The following is a 20,568-nucleotide window of genomic DNA, read 5'->3' as shown; positions in this document are numbered from 1 at the left end:
CGACCTTCCCGAATTACAACAACTGCACTCCTGACTACTGAGGAAAATTCCTATGAACAAAATGGCTGCTGTCAAGGGTGGAGTCCCTGCTGAGTTCACTCCTCTCCCCAAACCCTGCCCTCTCCCGGCTCCACATCCCAAATCTCCATTCCCCAACCTGGAGTTGGCAACCCAACGAGGGCACCACAATGTGTTTCTTGTGCGGGTGACAGTTTTGCCTAGGTTGGGCCCTGGATGCGGGCGCCGAAAAGTCCCCCCCCCAAAAAAAAGCGCCACCACCAGAAGCCCAAAATACTGCTGGAAATGTGAAAAGGGGCTGCCGTGAGGCCACTGAGGCAGGGTAGCGAAAACCACAATGCCCAGAAGCCTTTGTGAGTCCTTTCTTTCTCCACCCTCGCTCCCCCTCTTTTCTTGAATAGCAGGTGCATAGGCCGCGGGGATGCGCTGAGCGAACGCGGCGCATGCGCCAGCGCCAGCTAATTGAGCGCGCGCGCTGCGACCGTTAGGCGCGGGGAGGGGCGCGTATCTCGCGGTCGCGCGCACAGGCGGGGGACCAGGGGCTGCGCCTGAGGGGAAGGCAACCTTGGTGGATGCTGCACGCCCGCGTGCTACCGCCACGGGAAAGGGGGGGGGGCGCGTTCGTTTGCGCTGCGCTACTAGAGCGCGCTGGGAACGAGCCGGGGGCGTGTCCATCCAGGAGATGCGAGAGAGCGGAGGGGGCTGGGCGTTGCCTAGCAGCGGAGGGACGTATATAAGCGACCGCCCAGCCGTTGCTCTTCCCGTTCAGTCTCCGCTTTGAGGGTCTCTTGGTCGGAGTCGTAGGTGAGCCGGGGGGGATGCGGCTGCGGGGCAAGGCGCCTTGTGGGAGGGAGGGGGTCGGGGTGAGGGAAGGGCAGGTCTCCAGAGGGGGCCTTCCAGGTAAAGTGGAGGCAGAGGGCGGGGGATGGGGGGACCTGATAGGGTCTCTCCTGAGGGGCAGGCGTCGAGGGGCGAGCCATTAAAATGGGTGTGGGGGGGAAGTGTCAGTTAATGACTGTCTAGCCCACGGTGTGCTCTTGGGCTGCAAAATGGTGGGCTCAGTAGGGATGCCAGTCTCCAGGTGGGGCCTGGGGGATCCCCTGGAATTACAGCTCACCCCCAGACTACAGACACCAGTTTCCCCGGAGAAAATGGATGCTTTGGAGGGTGGGTTGGCTTTGGAAGGAAGGACCTCTGTGGTTTAGTTACAAAAGAATGCCTTTCTTTGGAGTGGAGCCGCAGGAGAAATGGGATGATGTAGTTCGTACTCCCTGTATCCTCCTCTCGCTTCTCAAGAGCTGCGCCTTTTCTCCATTTAACCCCCCCCCAAACAACCCTGAAGGGTGGGCTTTTCTCTTCTGCCCTCCCTTCTCCTGCCTTGGCCAGCAGGCGCGCCACTTGCTCTCTTCTTTTATCCGTCTTGTCCTCACAACAGCCCTGTGAGGTAGGCTAGGCTTGCAAGGCTGGCTGGTCCAAGGTCACCCCATCAGTGTTATGGCAAGGGTGGATTTGAACCCTGCTTTCTTGAGCTGTAGTCAAGCCCTCTAACCACTGCGCCATGCTGTCTGGGGTGGGAAGTCACGTACAGAGAATGCTGTTGCTTGTTTTCTTGGGGGGGGGGTTGGCTTGATGCAGAGCCCTGAAGTAGCCTTCCACAGTTGACGACTGCAGATGGTGACAATCTTCCAATGAGCAGCTTGGTGTATTTCTCTGTGGTACCCCCTCCCTGCCCAAGCTTTAGCGAGGAAAAGTATGTCAGGGGTAAAAATAGAGGCCTCTGGATGCGGGCAATATAAGGTGCTACAGGTTAGATGTTAAAACTGGTTTGTGATGCCTGGGTGGAAGGGAGTTGTGGGGTGTTAGGAAGTGTGGATGGTGGGAAGCGCTTTGTGGACTGGGACTGGCAACTGTAGGGGGAATGGTGTCAGGTATGGGTTTGATAGCCTCCGGCTTTTCACAGAAGAATGGAGTAGCCTGGGATGAGAAAGAGAGAGACTCCAGTAACCTTCATTAAATGGATGTTCTAGGAAAACATTGGGGATATTTCCCCTAGTTAAGGATGAGCAATGAAGCCCCCTGCCCCCCCTTGCACCAGAGGCGCTAGTGAAACGCAAGGGGAAGAGGATGATGCAGATTCTTCTGGTGCCTTTTTTTTTTTGGGTCGCTGTACTGTGGATCTCTCCAGAAACGGAACTGCGTCAGGGAGAAATGACTGGAGACCCAGTTTTGGACAATCACGTTTTATAGGACAGGGTTGTAGATGGGCAGTGCCTGTCTATCTCTTACGCAACAGGAACACATTGCATTCCTTCCTCATCGCTGGTTACAGGGATTTGGGGGAAAGCAGATGCTGCGTTTCTCTCAGGGCATCTAAAAGCTTAGTCTGTTTGGCTGCTTGTCAGGGGGAGGGCTGGCTGAGGTACATTAATCAGAGCTTCCCACAGATCAGATGGGGAAAAATTATGAAGGGGCTCTGCTCTTTGCTGCAGTATCAATTTCAGATGAGAAATGAAGCTTGTTTTTATAGCTACTAAAGGCTAATTTTTCTAACATTCGGGCACCTCTCGTGTGGATGGGGAATCAAGACCCTTATTGCCTAATATTGAGTCCTGTATCAATTTTCTGAGATCTGTTGCGCTTATGTGACTGTGACTTCGGTGAGATTAGCAACGATGGTAATCTGCTGCGTGCAAGCAGGCACGTTCTAGAGAGCAGCAGGTGAAAGGGAGCCAGGATTCTCTCTTCTGGACGGCAGGAATTTAAAAGCTACTTCTCTGTAAGTGACAAAGCTATTAAGAGCAGGATTAACCTGGTTCTTCTGCATAAGATAAGATTTTTTTTAAACTCCAGAAGGAGTATGTTCAAGGCTAAGAATACACCGTTATGTTCCATGTTCACAAAAAAATACTTGTAAAATATTCTGAAAGTCTCCACTGCCATTGTGCGCAGCAGCAAGCTGTTATCTTGTTCCCTCTTCCCTGTGTTCTGCAAGCAGTGAGGAAGAGAATATGACTAGCCAGGTTAACATCGAAGTAGAGCAGACTTCCTGTCTAGGCTATCTGTAAATCCAGAAACAGAATATTTATGGGAAGAGAATGGTAAATGTGACAGCTGAAAATCCATATCTAAAGTGTTTCTGCATAGTAGTGCCACAGATAGAAACTGAGAAGTTTATTACTTGATCTTGTGCAGAATTAGGTGACCTAAGCTCTTGGAAGTCAGTGGATTTCGGTGCACCTAACTCTGCGTAGCATCAGAATGCTAGAGGCTTCTCTCCTGCCTCTGACTCTCTCCCAAGGTCACACAGCCTCTGCGCCAGGATACGTTGACTGTACAACATTCCAAGGCGGCGCCTACGTGCCATGGCCACTTTGGGCTGGGTTGTGTTGTCCAATATACTGTTCTGTGGTTTGGCACTCTGCTCCTGGCCGCTGAGTGTCACTGCAGTGTCTGGATGGCTGCAGTGGGATGGTCCTTGTCCCCGATCAGACTAGTCCTTCTGAACTGGGGCAAATGGAAAATAAGCAACAGATGCCATTTAATGCAGCCAAATGTTGTCAAGGTTGGAATTAACGTTTGGCTTGGCAATCTGTTCTAAGTTCCAACAATCTGTATGGTGTAGATGTGGCATAAGTGGAACATTCTGAGAATTGCAAGAATTAATGCGATTCTTAATATATATATATTGATATGTCTTTACAGACATGGAGAACAAGCCCTTTCTGTTGCTGCAGTATCCTTATAGTATATTCTGTTGTGGGAAGGGCAAAGATTAAAATCAGTACGGGGGATATATGTTGTTGTGAAAATGTGCTAATGCGTAACAGGTCACAAAACACTAAAGGATCTGCCAGTGGTCTGAGAACAGTGATTCTGTATCTGTATGCAAAGATATAAATGTGTCCAAGGTACTGCAGAGGTGAGCTGGGTGTACTGAAATAAAATGGCTTCTGCTTTGTCATTATGGTTTGCTTCTTTCTAATAAACAAGTGAGAATGCTGTGAGTGTGATTCTGCTAAAATGCAGATCTGTTTTTAATTTAAAAAAATGGGTGGATTATTTTAATACATTCTTGTTAGGGGTCACTCTAGGATTGCTCAAGTTAGCAAAATGGCTACCTTGGTTGTATAAAATGAATCATTTTAGAAGCTTTGGGAAGTGGGGGTCCAGAGATTTGGCCCTTTGGGAATGCAGCCATAATAACACATTTTGCTGCCGGTAGAATTGTATGCTGCAGAGGGTCTGGACTGCTGCTGTCCCAGAAGGAGTTACCACTTGCTTTGGGCAAGCAGGTGAGTAGTTAATGGAAAGGTTTCCATATGACACCTGGGGGTTCAGGATCTTACTTTGAAGCCACATGCCACTGTGCTACATTGTCCTCTGCATTTTGGAAGGCCAACAGGTAATCATGTTTTTACAGGTGAGCTAATGTGTGGCATTGAAGTGATCTTGTCCAAGGTCAAAGTTGTGAGATGTCAGAAGTTGGGGATATATGACTATTTGGAACCGCTAAAACCGTATTTCTCACTGAGACTCAAGGCGGATTACAGAATACAAAAAGAATCTGAGAGCAGAAATCAAAGCAGAGGTCTCAAGCTATCAAGAGGAAAACTGAGTCTTGATAATATCTTCCCTTGCATATTAAACTTTTCCCAGTTACTCATAGAAAGACCTAGCATGCTCAGGAACAGAGACATCCCTCCTCAGAAGTCTGAGCTGTGGTAATTAGAGGAATTTTTTTTTTGCATTGCTGGGAACTGTGTTTAAATTTAAATGGAAATCTAATTATGCTTAGGTCATTGATGGGGAGGGGGGCAAGGTGCCTGGTAATCTAAAATGCTGAAGAAGCTCAGATACCAAACCCATTCATAACATCTTGCCAGTAGTAACATATAGCAGGCTGTAGTTAAAATTTATGTCTGTAAGAGTGCATGTAGACATCTCATGGACTTTTAAGCCTCTGTTTTAGATGCCACATGTATTGAGTCAGCAGAATATAAAGCAAAGTTACAGTTATCCTGCTAAATGCAGGTGAGGGGGCTCACAAACACACCAAAGTCAGGTATGATTATGTAAGACTTCAGAATTTGAAGCTGCCCTCTGTTATGCAGTAGCCATGTAGCAGTGGACATGTGCTTTGGGGTATAAATGGATTTGCTGTGGTGCAATCCTAAGCAAGAGTCTGAAGTTCATGGGCTTAGAAGGGCCTTAACTCTGTTTGGGGTTGTTGTGTAACTGTCTCAAAATGCTTAGCTCTTCTAGTGCTCTACCATGTCCTCCAGGGCAAAATTACTGCTACTTTAAACCTGCAGGCTACATGCTCAGGCCACTGAAGCCCAGAAGTCATGCGTGTAAGCCTGAAAGGCCTTGAAATGGCGATTGGTTTGTTGACCGATTTACATGCTTTTACAGGGGTACTGTTCAAATGGGCAAAGTTCCAATGAGAATTTTCAGTGGGTTGCTATAGAAGAAGAAGAAGATTTTATTGTATTTAGCCATGGGCCATTACAAACCACAGACAAAGAAGAACACACTAAAACTTTAAAATTGTATAAAATAAGATACAGTCCAACATTATAAATCCATAAAATCGAGGTTATTGGCGCTTATGGAGGTGCTGTATTGAGAGTGGGGGAGCTATGTCAACAGTGCTGATTAGATTATTGTTCATTTGAAGATTAACGGGGTGGGTTTATAAGGTTTCCTAAATCTGTTACTTTAGGCTATGGCCCTACAGCCAAACAGCACCCCTACTCAGTAATGATGAGGAAGATTAACAAATACGTTTTGTAAGAATCACCTTAACTGTTATTGGTTGTACAACCAGCCTACAGAGAGAGTAAAAAATTCCTCCTTGGCCCGTTATACAATGGGCCATACTACTCAATGAACAATAGCTTCAGCTTGGCCAGTGCCACAAAGACAATAGTGGTGGGCCACAGAAATATGATCATAGGTTCAGAGAAGTGGAAGGCACAGGTTGAAACTGAGGCTCTATAAAAGTTTGCCTTAGATTAAAGTAAGAGCTCATAAATTTTTAAATATATTTTTTATTTTTGGAAACCGATTAAAGTAAGAGCTCATAAATTTTTAAATATATTTTTTATTTTTGGAAACCAAAGATCTCATAAATATTGAGACATGCTATGATCCTTTTTGCATAGTGATGTTAATTTTCTGGGTATTAATAAATCTTCTGATGCCTTGAACACAGCGTCCTTTGACTTTTATTCAGTAAATAAAAATTTAAAAGTACTCTATATTAATCTCATGTCCTAATAGCAACAAATCCTTGACCAGAAATTTGATACGGAAAAATTGAATCCAGTATGAGTTAGATGTTGTATTCCAACAAGCAAGGAGCTGGATGTGGGAATTCTTTTTATGGGGGTAATACTTGTACCTGCTATATTGTTTTCAGATTTTCACATCTTTTAAATTTAAGTGAAAAACTGAAACACTATGTACTGTGAGTTCAATGGGCTCTGATTGGAGTAATGCTTTCTAGGACTTGTGATAATTTAGAACACTCCAGACTGTGTGGTGTGCCCTGGATCTGGTTGGTCGCTCATTTTCCCCCACAGATTGTAACGCCTTCACAAAAATCACTTGGGGAACCTCAGTTTCACAGTACCTCTCTTTGGCATCATTTGTACTACTTGATAGTTTTATATCAGATTAGTGATTACAGTGTCATTACCACCCAGTGAGATGAAATGAATCAGTAAGAATCTCAGCTTTTGTTTTGATTTGACCTGCACAGCCAGTAAAGTGAATTTATAATTTGATTTAAAAAAAAAAATAGTTATACATATGTGAGGTTATCTTTCTCCCTTGCATGTATACTCACAACTTTTAAGGGAAATTATGTCAAAAACATTAATTAACAACTTTAAAGCTGTCCAACTTCCCAGATATTATGTCTGCAGTGGCAGTCATTCATTGTTGTTAATTTTGATCAAATGGAATTTAGAAATGGAAATTTTTTCTGCCCCACATTTCTATGCACAGTCTATACTGTCCAGTTCAAGGCTATAGCCATCTTAGCAGCCTATCGGTATAACAGCTTCCAAGTGTTAAATTTGACAGCTACAAAAATACCTCCTCTGCAGACAGGGGACTTCAGTTTGCATTTTCCTTCATTTCCCGAAGAAACAATGTGTTACTTGTATCCTGGGACCTAGTTCTCCTTTCCGATCTTAAGGTTGCTTCTCATGCAAGAACTGTGAAGTTTCCTGGTGGATGTCTTGTGGCTAAAAGAATTTCCAGATGCACTTCCCCACCCTGAGCTGAGCTGGTTGTGGAACCTCTGCTCTGGCTGATTCCTGATGCACCTCAAGATCGCATCAGTGGAATGTTAATCCAAGAACCAGCACTGAAAGGGAGCCCAAAAGGCCGAAAGAGTGGGATGGAAGGAGTCTCTTTTAATGGCTACCACAAGCCTCGTTGTTTATTGTTACTCAAGTTTTAAGTGTCTTGAAATCCTCTTTCAGTATTTCTAGGTAGAGAAAGAGTAGATAGGTCAGCCAGCAAAATCATGCAGCGCAGTGACTCCGAAATAATGGATCAGGGAGGCACATCAGTTAGTGTCAAAGTTTTCAGGTAAGCAAATTTCTTGGAGGTTTTCTGATTTGATATTATTTATAGCAACATTCTCCATTAACTGGCACTACTACTAGTAAGACAACTTTTGATTTATAGCCACAATACCCCAAGAGTATCAGTGAGCATTCCAGTTCACAGTACTGAGATCCCTATTCCATATATATTCAGTAGGTTTCTACCATGAATGAAAGCATGCTTTAAGAGCAGAAAATTTAATATGCCCTGGATCCTCCAGAAAGTGCTGTGTCATGGATCTCTCACTTTGTTGCTGAAGGCACTTTTAGAATTTTAATAGGCAGTTGACACAACAAAATGGCTGACATGTGGGTGAAGTGTAATCATAGAACACTGGGAAGTTCTGTGAAATATTAGAAGATTCCAAGCTGAGTATTGTTCTGTGACGGAAACAGCTATTTCTACATGGGTGCTCCCTGCAGGCACAAATGTAGTGCCTCCTGGACTGTTCAAAAGCACCTTTTCCTCCAATAGTTTGGACTGGTTCTTTTTCTTTGGGGAAGAAGTAAGTGGACATCAGGGAACACAATAGTAGGTGCTAAGTCACTGCTGTATGCATTCAAAAGAATCCAATGGAGCCTCTCCCGAAATACTAAACCTATATTAAAAGAAGTACTTGTAGTTTAGCAACATTTGAAAATGTTCCAAACTATTTCTGCCTTCTATGAATTATGGGCTTTTTGTATTGAGGCTGTTGATGCAAAGCAACTGAAAATAAAGCCACTGTTAGCCTAGGCTGAGGCATGTTAGACAAGTTGTTTACATCTGCCTTGGTCCAGAAGTAAGATCCAAAAAGCCCAGAACACAATCCACGCAATACCAACCCAATGTCACAACATGCTCACCTTTTCTCCTTTGTTATCCCATCTCTGATTACTGTGTAATATATCACAGCCCCTGATCTGGAAAGGATCTCCATGAGATAGAAGCAAAACAAATAGTTTGACCCTAATATCTCTAGAAGTGCCTGAGATTGCAGTACTATCCACTTTCATTCAGAAATAACCCCTAACTCAGTGCTATTTGCAGCCCAGTCCTATGTACTATTTCCACAGAAGTAGGACTGTTACCTTAGGGATACTTTCTTGGCAAAGGTCCAGTGAAATCAGTGGCATCTCAACTATGTGATTAGGATCAAGCTATTTGCCTCATCAAGTATCTTAGTTCTTTAGTATAGTTATGGGTCTGTGTAACTCAAAAGTTCCTGATAAAAAGAATTGTCTGTTATCCCCAGCTGAAATGCCCATTTGCTCACCTCATCTCTGAATTAACTCCTGCGGGGCTTCTCTCTGGTTTTATGACAATGAGTTATCTGCCCTGTGAAGGTCCCATCATTTTCTATATGCCTCACTTGATTATCAGTGATGTGCTCAGCTCATACAAATGATGTTTCTTTTTACTGGAGCAGTACCCACAGTGAAAGCTCTTTCAACAAAAAGGTGTGGAGGTAGCATTATGGTCTGGCAGAGGTAACCTGGTAGGTTGCATGTTGAAAGTTTCTCGGTTTGATACGAGGGCAGCAAAACCAGCAGGAGGACATCTGCCCCAGCCAGCATTCTTACTCCATCCTGACTTTTCCAGACTTGAGATCAGCGAAGGCTCTCCTCCAAAGATCTCTCCGGAGCCGGTAGCGACTCCAGAAGCACAGCCTGAGCGTGAGCCGGAACCAACGGCAGAACCAGAGCCAGACGCACCACCTCCACCGCCTCCTCCACCGCCGCCACCACCACCTCCCAGACGAATGGCTGAACTAACGGTTGGAATCAATGGGTGAGAACCTTTTCTGGAGGGGGGGGGTATGCCTCAGGTATGTAATTGCAGGTCCTCAAAGGTCACTTGTGAGGAGGGGGTTCTTTTTGAAGACGTTGGAGGGAATCAGATGGATAACTTCTTTATTTTGTCTTTGCACCTGCGGCTTTCGAATTCTCCACCTTTGGGAACGCTTCTGGCATGTCGCCCCCCCCCCACGCAGTGCAGAGGGTTCTGGGACCTGTTCTAGGGCACTCTTCTGGTCTACTGGGCAGTCCTTTGGGGCCTCCCCACATTCCAAAATTGATGTGGCCACACATTTCAGGGGGAGAACCATCAGTGGGAAGTTGTCCTTCAGCAAAGTCACTGTCTTCTCTTTGCAGTCCTTATTTATGTATTTACGTTATTTCTCCCGTGGACTCAAGGCAGATTACACAGAGTGAGTCAATACAGTCAACTGGATGGGACATTCAGGAAACCGCGAAATAGGATCTGCGTTGGGGAACCAACCAAAAATACAAAAAAACTGCAGAGCTGTAGCAAAGCACAAGTGTTAACATGACACATTAAAGGATGCAAGACTGTGCAGCAGGATCCAGCTTACAAACTATACACAGTAGTATAGATCACAGTCCCTAATAAGAGCCAGTCTGGTGTAGTGGTTAAGAGCGGCAGACTCCAATCTGGAGAACTGGGTTTGATTCCCCACTCCTCCACTTGCAGCCAGCTGGGTGACCTTGGGTCAGTCACAGTTCTCTCAGAGCTCTCTCAGCCCCGCCTACCTCACAGGGTGTCTGTTGTGAGGAGAGGAATGGAAGGAGACTGTGAGCTGCTCTGAGACTCCAAGTGAAGGATGGGGTATAAATCCAAGTCTTCTTCTTTGTCCAAGTAATCTTGTGAATAGTTTTGCACCATGCTGCCCCAAGGTTCCCTGGAGCAACTTCTAGCATGTAGTTTCCTGCATGCACTGTTGAAATAGGTTTGATCAGTAAAAGAATGTTGCATTTGATGCAACTTTTGGGGTCTCTCCTACAGTGTCTGTTGAGGTGGCTTCAGCGTGGTGGGAATGATTTTTTTAGCTAAGGAAGCCTTCACTGCCACAAGGAGAGAGCCCGTTTTAGTTGTCCACTTGTTTCATATAGAAGGGGCTAAGAGCCTTCCTGTGGCAACAGATTTGCTTCTTTCCTTTTGCAGCTTTGGACGCATCGGGCGCTTGGTCCTCCGAGCCTGCGTAGAGAAAGGGATCAAAGTCGTGGCTGTCAATGACCCTTTCATCGACCTCAACTATATGGTAAGGCTTAGTTGTGGGATTGCCGGACTCCGAAGCGTTTAAGCAGACTCTTGGTTAATTTTTTTTTTTTGACAAACTGAAGAGGAGGTGGCATTCGTTTGTCTGATTTACATCCTACCTCGTGGCCGAGAGTGGCTTACAGCAGATTTCCAAACGCATTTCTACCTCCAAGCGACTGTAGACTGCTTTTATTACAACTTATCGTCAGGGGACCAGAGCTGAGTCTCAGCAGTGGTAGAGAGCGATGCTCCCTCTAAGCTGTGGAGTCTTGTGAGCAACAATTCTACTTTGTGACTTACTGGCATTAAAGTTGTGAGTGGAGCCACCCTTCCTGAGCTAAGACAGAAATGCTCACACTAACTCAGCTGAGAGGGAACACTGGTAGAGAGATGGTGTCTCTGGAGCACGCTGCCCAGGGGATACAGTTGAGTCTTCATACCCATCTGCTGCAGTGGCCTCCCTCTCCAGCAGCGGCTCTGGCTGCTGATAGAATCCATCAGGAAATGTGCTGCAGAGGGGTGGGTGGGGCCAAAGCTCCGATGTGGGAAAGCTAGAGTACACTGAGCAGACACAAGAACAAATTTAGCGCCACATTCCTTGATTTTCTCATAGCTTGAACTCAACTGCAGCAAAACTGGAAAATATATATATATATATATATATATATATATATATATATATATATATTCCCCTTTTGGGCTGTATGCAGGTATTTAAGCTTATTGGTTACAGTCTGCTCTTTTGCCTGCACTGTGTCCCAGGTCATTGGCCAGGAGTAGGAAGGAATGCCTAACCTTTATCACTTCAAAAAATGATATTGCAAAGGAATGAGTAGTTAAGAGATGGCTGTTAAGATTATAAATCTGAACGATACTTTTGTAATATGGCAGTGATTTCTTTGTATTGGCGCCGGCTTACTTCGAGAGTATAAATTGGGGGAGGGGGGGTCATTATTTTAAGACTGTATTATGTTCTTTGGAAATAATCAATTTAAAAAAGAATTGCCTAACTCTGAGCACTGATGAATCGTTTTTGCTCCAGGGGCAAATTTTCCTGATGAGAATATAGACGTGGACCTTAATAGATCTGGAATTGTGCTGTTTCCCACTAGGATGTTATGCTCAAATGAGGAGCCCCTACTCAGGATCGCCTAAGCATTGCATTTCGTAGCATAAAGCTTATATTTTGTTCCTCAGACAGCAACTGCACCCTGCTCCCCTCTCGCAGAGACACTGCTAGGGAAAACATTAGTCATATCAGCAGTTTTCTGGGTCATGTCCCATCCAGCATGACACCTAGGGTGCCTGTCATACACACACACAGAGCATCCCTGGGGGGGAGGTGGGGCTTGACTGACTAGCCCAATCCCATCACAAAAAAGGCCCAAACAGGGCTCTGAGCTCTAGCCAGATAATGCAGAAACGATGTTATCCATCTGGCTTAACGTGGATTTTGGCTGACCCCTGCCTTCCTCCCTAGGTTTACATGTTCAAGTATGACTCTACCCACGGGCGCTTCAAAGGAGAAGTGCACGCTGAAGGTGGCAAGCTAATTGTGAATGGGCATAAGATCTCTGTGTTTCAGTGGTAAGTGGGTATCTGGGAGAGATGCCGTCTTGACTCTCGGCATCCTCCCCCCTTTGTGTCGCTCTGCATCTGGAACGATTGAAGCTTCAGTTGTGTCATTGGTTTTAAACGGATTAAAAAAACTGCGCCAGAAAGTTGCATGTGCTCCTTTGAGGTATGTGCGTCTGTGTTTACATATCTACCGAATCCTCCATAGACAAGCTGGTCTTGTTCTCTTGTGTGGTTCTAAAATACTCGCCACCATTCAACAGCAGTGTCAGAATGAAGCAGAGGAGATCTGGGGTGGTGTAGTAGGTAGGTGATCGGATCAAGGCTGGGGAGGCTCAGGTTCAAATTCCCGCTTAGCCACAAGGGGAAGAAATGGGAAGAGGAGTGATACCCAAACCTTTCTAGAGAGAAATTTGGGTAATCTTCTTGGGGGGGTGGGGGGAGGACTGTGCCCATTGGCTCATGCATGCTGCTGTCCTGCCTCTCTGCGCACGGCTGCATTCCTTGATCCCAGGAGGAAAATTAATAGCAGCCATGATAGAGGCTGGAAGGAATTGCTGTGCAAATATGACTTTACCTGGCAGCAGTTGGCCTGCTAACAATACTAGGCATTGTGAACCAAAGGCTCTAGCATTCAGTCCTTGGTGGACTGCATGAGATAGCAGCTCTTCAGTCTCCCAGCTGAATGAACCCCCCTCGCTGACATATCCCTTGGCTACGACACCTTGTCCTGGGCTGGAAGATGGTATTATGTGATACAGACAGCTTCTGGCCAAAAATGGAAGTAAATCTTAACCTGCATCCTGATGTTTCCTTGTCACTAGCTAGGGCCAGGAATATATGCGAGATGTTGGGACATAGTACAAGGTGTGGTAGATGCAGTTACAGAGGAAACTGGTAGAAACAATGTGGGTAGCCCTCCTTCTAACTTCATTGTCTAGTTTCTAATAGTGATATTCTGTCTGGACTACCAAGTGCAGAAAGCAGCAGCATTTATTTGTGACGATTGTTGCTTTGTAATTTTTTTTCCAGCTAGGAAGAAGGGTCATAGAGCCAGTTACGCAGGCTGTGAAAACAAAGGCAATGAATACATGGGTTGGTCATGGGTGGTGGGTTTTTTCCCCTTGCAATTTCAAGTTAACGCATGGTGCATGGGCGCCCACAGCCAGTCCTCTGGATCCAAGCAGCGGCCAAGTGACTAGCCGGTGGATAATGATGTGCATTTTTGTGTTTTACAGCATGAAACCAAATGAGATCCCTTGGGGTGAGGCAGGAGCTCTGTACGTAGTAGAATCAACTGGAGTCTTCCTCACTGTTGATAAAGCTTCCGTAAGTTTATGGTGGTGCCTCCGGGCTTACTTGCCCAGAAATGAAAAGCAATTTGAGTGTCTTTATGAAGCAGCGATGGGCTCCCCAATAGGTGTTTTGCTTCTAGATCCATTGGCACAGATCTCAGGTGCATATCAGGAACAGCCTTTTTATTACTTTGTCATCTTCATGCATCACACTGTATCTTGTACAGGCCTCCCCCCAACCCCTCCCCCCCCACAACAGCCCTAACAAACCCTGAATTCAAAAACTGAGAGCCAGCTTTCCGGTGCCAAAATCTCCTTCCTTCTGTTTGGACCACACTTGCTTAGAGCGGAGGAGCAGTGCCTTCTGCCCAGCTCCTTTTTGTCTGCCTTGTTGGAGGGGGGATATTGCTGCATCATGAAAGACTTGATCAATCCTGCTCTCTTTCTACAGGCTCATATCCATGGTGGGGCCAGGCGAGTAGTGGTGAGCGCCCCATCCCCTGATGCGCCTATGTTTGTGATGGGAGTCAATCACGAGAAGTATGATCCCTCAAGCATGAATATTGTGAGGTGAGAGGAAGTGACTGCTTTGTAATATCGCCTCAAGGTCAAGGGGTTCAGTGGAAGATGTACTTTGGAAGGAAGAGGGGACAGAACTCTGGCAGTCTGCTGGCTTGACTTCCTGTGTGTTGGGACGCTGGCATCTTAGGTGGCAAGCAGTCAAGAGGTTTTGGTTTTTAAAATCCCCCCATTTGCAGACCCTGCTGGTAATTGTTGTCTCTTGGGCTATGTACAAGTCTGTACACCTCTGAGTGGCATAGAACTCTCTTAACCCTTTGAGGGTGCATGTTGGCGCTTCTGCTTTTGGAGAATTGTACAAATGTCCCTGTTTCCCCTGGCATTCTAATAATTTGGTTGCCTGGAAATGTGTCAAATGACCAGGGCTCTAGTTCATTGGGGTGGACTTCACTAATTTCAGTACTCCACAAGTGAGGTACAATTTGTTGTGCATTTATACTAAGACGCCTAGGCCTCCCTGATTTATAGAGGTAGCAAGATTGTTGGGGCATTCTTACATGTCCTAGAGAAGAGTTGGTAACACATGCAGTGTAAGGTCCTCTGGTTAGTAGGAAAAATTGTTTTCCGTTTGGTTAACTTACGAAGTCTTCCACTATAACTGGCGAGTTCCCAAGAATGTAGAAATTCTTTCTTCTCTCTGTGAGTGAGCTGGTTTTGCTATTGTGATGCTAGTCGCAAGCCCCCCCCCTCCATTTTTACAATTTAGTAAAGATGATAAAATAGAAGTTCTGTGTAAGTCGGTTGGGTGACAAGTCAGCTTTGTCTTCTGCTTGCCTTCTAGCAATGCCTCCTGCACCACCAACTGCTTGGCGCCATTGGCCAAAGTCATTCATGACAACTTTGGCATTGTGGAAGGCCTCATGGTAAGATCAACATGTTCCCCGTAAGACCAGAACTCACCTCCAAGAGCAGATTCCTCTCCTTTTTGGCAAGCTCCCTCATTCCCCTGGCTTCTGTAGATCTAGAAGAAACCGCTTTCAGTGACACTGCACTAATCCACTAATCCAGCATAGACACATTTAGCAAATTTACTACTGTTGTCCAGTCCTTAAATACCTTTATTTTAATTTAGGAACTTGGTACTAGAGAGTTAAATCAGCTTAGCATGCAGCTCGGTCTTCAGGACTGCTGAAGACATTTATTTCTATTTATTTCATTACATTTATGAATCGCCTAATCCCCACAAATATGGGGCTCTAGGTGATGGAGAAATTTAAAACTATTAAAACCATAAAACCATATCCAACATACTATACAGTTAAAACAAGTGGCGAAGTTTTGTGTTTCGTAGTTCCCTCCCATTCCTGGTCTGTGAGTGCTTCATGGGCACTCTTGTCATCAGTGATGACTGGTGTTTCGTAAACTAAACAAGTGCTGCCCAGGTTATTGTAACACTTATATATGCAAAGGGAATGTTACTTGTTCCTGGGCAAATCTGCAAAAAGCTACTCGTTGTCAGAAGTCGCTTCTGACAATGTCTCCTCTTTCTGGTCTTCTACAAGCTGGCTTCTCTTGTTTGCAGACCACCGTTCATGCCTACACTGCCACTCAGAAGACTGTGGACGGTCCCTCTGCCAAGGCTTGGCGTGATGGCAGGGGTGCCCACCAGAACATCATTCCAGCTTCTACTGGTGCTGCGAAAGCTGTGGGCAAGGTCATCCCTGAGCTGAATGGGTATGAAAAGCATTGTGCCTCCATAGTGCTCTTGTCTTGGTGGCCCCTGGAAAAGGCCCCTCGCTGGAAGCCAGATCTTGCTCATGGTCCGTAGTGCTTCACTGGGGCAGAGTAAGAAGCTCTTCACTACAAAGGATTCTGCTTGCAGAGCCTATTGCTTGAGGTCTGTGAATACACCCATCAGGGCATTTCCTTCCCAGCAAGTCTGCCTTTCTTAAAAGAGCCAAACCTTCCAGAGAGCTAATCTGACCAAATGAAGAAACATGTTTGTGCCACCAAAGAAAGGCATTAGAGCAGTAGGACGCTCACAGTGCTTCTGGCCTGATGACCAGGTATGCAATAGAATTTTCCCAGGTCTTGTGTTGCTTGCAGCTTTAGGAGGTGCTAAAAATGTCTTTAAAAAGAGATGTGTCCTTGGCCCCTAGCAGACCCATCCTTTCTGCTTTGATCCTTCATGACTGCATTCCTCTCTCCAACAGGAAGCTCACTGGGATGGCATTCCGTGTGCCGGTGTGTGATGTCTCGGTGGTCGACCTGACCTGCCGCCTTGCCAGGCCAGCCACCTACGCTCAGATCAAAGAAGCTGTCAAGAAGGCATCGAAAGGGCCCATGGCTGGGATCCTGGGGTACACAGAAGACGAGGTAAACAGCACTGGGTGTCTTGAAGAGCTCCTCCCAAGTATGGCATGCTGTGTGCAGGGGGATGGACATTATCAGATAGGGCTGCCAACCTCCAGGTCAATGTTCCCTCTAAGCTGTGGAGTCTTGTGTGCAAAAATTCTGCTTTGTGAGCTACTGGCATTAAAGTTGTGAGCGAGCGATTTGGTGGCTGCATAAATTAGTCTGCTCTGGAGCCATCCTTCCTGAGCTAGGACAAAAATGTGTGAGCCAAAGGCTAAAAAACTGTGAGCTAGCTCACGCCAACTCAGCTTAGAGGGAACACTGCTCCAGGTAACGTGTGAATTTCTTCTGGAGTTATAACTGGTCCTCCAGACTGCAGACATTAGTTTCCCTGGAGAGAATGGCGGCTTTGGTGGGTGGCCTCAGTAGCATCACGTCCCTGCTGAGCTCCCTCTCCAAGCTTCACCTTTCCCAGGAACCACCCCCCAAATATCCAGGAATTCCCCAAGCCGGAGTTGGCAACTCTGTTACCAGACCTACCTGGCTGCCGTTGGTCTGACTTTTTTTAAAAGGCTTGCCCCTTTGATTCAAAGTTGGAAAGTTTCATCTCTAGTTACAGTTCGCATAGTATGTACATCATCAAACTGCATCAAACTGAGAGCCAGTTTGGTGTAGTGGTTAAGAACGTGGACTCTAATCTGGGATAGCTGGGTTTGATTCCCCACTCCTCCACATGCAGCTGCTGGTGTGACCTTGGGTCAGTCACACTTTCTCTGAGAGCTGTTCTCTCATGAGCAGTCCTCAAAAGAGCTCTCTCAGCCCCACCTACCTCACAGGGTGTCTGTTGTGGGGAGGGGAAGGGAAAGGAGATTGTAAACTGCTCTGAGACTCCAAGTGAAAGGTGTGGTATAAATCCAATCTTCTTCATTTGAATAGATGGTATTTTTTCTTATTTATAAATACTTTAAGTTTAAATATCTTGCTTCCCCCTCAATTGATACTTAAATTTGAAATATTTATCTTGCATCCCCCACCCAAACTGATGGAACTCAAAGCTGCTCTCTGCCAAGTAAATCCTGTGGGTGACTGCTGCCCTAGAGAGCTCACTAGGTGGCGTGGCTCCTTTGAGGCTGTGAAATCCAATCTTCTTCATTTGAATAGATGGCATTTTTTCTTATATTTTAAGTTTAAATATCTTGCTTCCCCCCTCAATTGATACTTAATTTTAAAATATTTATCTTGCAACCCCACCCTAACTGGTGGAACTCAAACCTGCTTTCTGCCAAGTAAATCCTGTTGGTGATTGCCGCCCTAGAGAGCTCACTGGGTTGCGTGGCTCCTTTGAGGCTGTGGGGAGGTATCTCTGGCGAGGAGGTCCAGCCTCTTCTCTGTTTTGGGGCGCTTAATCAGGGAGCCGGTGTGTCGCCACAAAACCTCACCCCTCTGTTTCCGGGCAGGTTGTTTCGACTGATTTCATTGGTGACCATCGTTCCTCTATCTTTGATGCTGGAGCTGGGATCTCCCTCAATGATAACTTTGTGAAGCTCATCTCCTGGTAAGGACTTGGGGGTGGGGTGGGAGTGGGCAGGCTCCACCTCATGCATCCTGAATCCAAGCTCTTCCACACCGCAACAAGTGTGCAGTGTGTGCCTGAGGCATCAAGTGGCCATCAGGGACGCGGCTAAATGCGAGGGGACATTTGTATTGTTCAAGGCCAGGATTTCCATTCTGCCTATCCAGATCCCAAAGGGGTTGGAAAAGGCCCGTAGCCAGGATTTTTTCAGTTGGGGGCATTTAAATTTCCTAGGGGGCACTGGCTCATCAAATTAAAGGGATACCCAGCTCCTTCCCTGCATATGCCACTACTCGGGGGCCCTGGGCTGGATGGGAAGTCAGGGGGGGTCTTGCCAGTAAGTCAGGGGGCCTAGCCCCGAGATGCCCCAGTGTAGCTACGGGCCTGGGTTGGAGCATCTCTTTGATGAGGAAAGGCTGAAGAGGCTTGGACTTTCCAGTTCAGAAAAGAGATGGCTGGGGGTGGGTGGCTGTTCATGATAGATAATCTATAAAATTATGCACGGGATGGAGAAAATGGATACAGGGGAGGTTTTTTCTCCTTCTCCCATAATGCTAGAACTCGGGGGCTCCCGATGAAATTGGTGGGCAGTAGGCAAAAGGAAATACTGCTTTACTCAAGGAGTGATTAAATTGTGGAATTTGCTGCCAGTAGATGCTGTGATGGCCATGAGGATAGATCCCTTTAAAAGGGCATTACATGGATTCATAGAGGAGAGGTCCATTCATGGCTACTGGCCATGGTGAGTGAAAGGAGACTCCATAGTCAGAGGCATTAAGCCCAGCAACCTCATGGGAGGGCCCTGGCCTCTCTTTGCAGTACGCGTTGCCTCTCCAGGGCAGCTGTTTGTAATACCGGATGCTGGACTAGATGGAACCCTGGTCTGATCCAGGAGGGCTGCTATTAAGTTCCTGCCCTGTTAAGTTCCTGCCCTGTTGGACGCTGCCAGGATTAACCAATTTGCAGAATGTAGCCTTTTGGGGCACACGAGAACGGTTTTTAACATTTCTTGCTTCTGTTCCTCAGGTATGATAACGAATATGGCTACAGCTGCCGTGTAGCAGACCTCCTGAAGCATATGTTCACCAGGGAGCACAACTGAGCACTGCCCAACCCTCTCTGCTCCAGGCTGTCAGACAGAGTGGTCTCACACACCCCCTTTAGTCCATAGGTTTGATCTCCCGGCCAGTTCTCTGCTTCAACCACAGAACCCAGAACAACCGCACCTTTTTCTTCGTGTGTCACCGTAAAGCTTTGTGTGCGTACTCGTGAATCTGAGTCCTGCTTACCAGAGCAGCTTGTGCAAGCCTCTAAACTGTAGTGAAAGACAACTGCACCAAATTCCCCCTGGAGGAGGAGGAGGAGAGTCTGCCCTCTGGGGTTAAGCATCGGTTTGTGTGGCTGTAGTCCCCTTGAGATCTTGCAAGTGTTAAAATAAAACCACTGAAGTTTATGTGAACCCCCCCAGCGTGTTTGGTGGCTCACCCCCTGCTCTGCTCCGCTCAGACATGGCTGCTGAAGTTCCTTCTGCCATTCGTACTAGTGTGTGTGCCCGTTCCCTTTTCTGGCAGAGCAGCCAAGATGGTGGCATCTGCCATAGCATCTTGCCTGGTTTTCTCACTGGCTCTGGTACAAAAGAGCCAAGACTAGTTCAGAATAAATTGGAGGTGGGCAGCTGCCACTCGCTCGCTTGACCACGGCCTGGATAGGGTGGTGTCATGTCTCATTTCTTACGTAAGTCTTCCCACAGCAACTCTCCATAAAAAAAAAACACCTTGCATGCCTTTTGATATGGGGGATTATCTCCCAGAAGAGCTATACCAAAAAACAGATAATCAGGCAGCCTATGTATGGAATTTCATGTACACAGAAATTGTTCCCAGCATGCATAAGGGAGGTTGGTTTGCCCTCAAACTCAGCCTGTGAGCTTCCAGAAAAGGCCTAAACAGAATGCTGGACTAGATGAATACTTGATCTGCATTTGCAGGCATGGCTTGATCTATCCTGTTTTTATCCCATGTTTCCTAGCTAGGTTTCCCTGCAGAAAGACGTGTGCAAGTTGCTGTCTCTTTGCTGGAAATCTTGTAACCTGCACAGAAGCTATTGGAGGGCCTCTGACTGCGAAGTAATTGCCTTCCTTGTACTCAGTCTCTTTAGAGGCTTCAGGTGAATCTGGCCTGACCTCCAGAGGTCACTTCTCTCCACAGGGCTATTAAGTGGCTGTTGAGAGCTTTCCGTAAAGTGCAGAGTCATGTCTCAGACAGAAAGACCTCAGTTCTGGGCTTGGCAAGGGCACATTGTCCAGCTTCCCTATCTCCTCACAAGTTGGCGGATCTGGCAAAAGCAGCCCGTGCCTCCAATGGGGGGTGCAGTGCTCTGTTAACACTTCAGAATCCAGAGCCTTTTAAACGCAATCAGCTGCTTGCATAGTCTAATGCACGGATTTACTGTAAATGCAGTTCCCAAGACCTACAGTAGACTGAACTTGATGGGCCCAAACCAAAATGCGAGAGGCAGAAAGGGAAAGGGCTCTGAGCTGTCATACGGCTCTCCAGGGTACTTGTAACTGTTGCG

General features: G+C 46.5%; 1 protein-coding gene across 1 annotated transcript; it reads left to right on the top strand.

Annotated features, from left to right (window-relative positions):
• The first annotated feature begins 746 nt into the window (after positions 1–746).
• Positions 747–19,453, top strand: GAPDHS (glyceraldehyde-3-phosphate dehydrogenase, spermatogenic). Its single transcript, XM_015418086.1, has 11 exons — positions 747–822; positions 9,220–9,408; positions 10,582–10,678; positions 12,158–12,264; positions 13,491–13,581; positions 13,999–14,117; positions 14,908–14,989; positions 15,649–15,800; positions 16,280–16,442; positions 17,879–17,976; positions 19,021–19,453. The coding sequence occupies exons 2-11, from the start codon at positions 9,380–9,382 to the stop codon at positions 19,094–19,096; spliced, it is 1,014 nt and encodes a 337-aa protein (XP_015273572.1). The 5' UTR covers positions 747–822; positions 9,220–9,379; the 3' UTR covers positions 19,097–19,453.
• The last annotated feature ends 1,115 nt before the right edge of the window (positions 19,454–20,568 follow it).

This window comes from Gekko japonicus, unplaced genomic scaffold (genome assembly GCF_001447785.1).
Source record: "Gekko japonicus isolate JY-2015 unplaced genomic scaffold, Gekko_japonicus_V1.1 scaffold1411, whole genome shotgun sequence".
NCBI lineage: Eukaryota > Metazoa > Chordata > Lepidosauria > Squamata > Gekkonidae > Gekko > Gekko japonicus.
The sequence above is the reverse complement of the archived record's forward strand: the minus strand, read 5'-3'. Positions and strand labels throughout refer to the sequence as shown.

Excerpts from the sequence above, each read along its gene's own strand:
- GAPDHS (XM_015418086.1), top strand. The coding sequence starts at position 9,380 with ATGGCTGAACTAACGGTTGGAATCAATGG. Across the intron at positions 13,582-13,998 it reads TCACTGTTGATAAAGCTTCC|GCTCATATCCATGGTGGGGC; the intron begins GTAAGTTTATGG and ends CTCTTTCTACAG. Across the intron at positions 16,443-17,878 it reads TGGGGTACACAGAAGACGAG|GTTGTTTCGACTGATTTCAT; the intron begins GTAAACAGCACT and ends GTTTCCGGGCAG.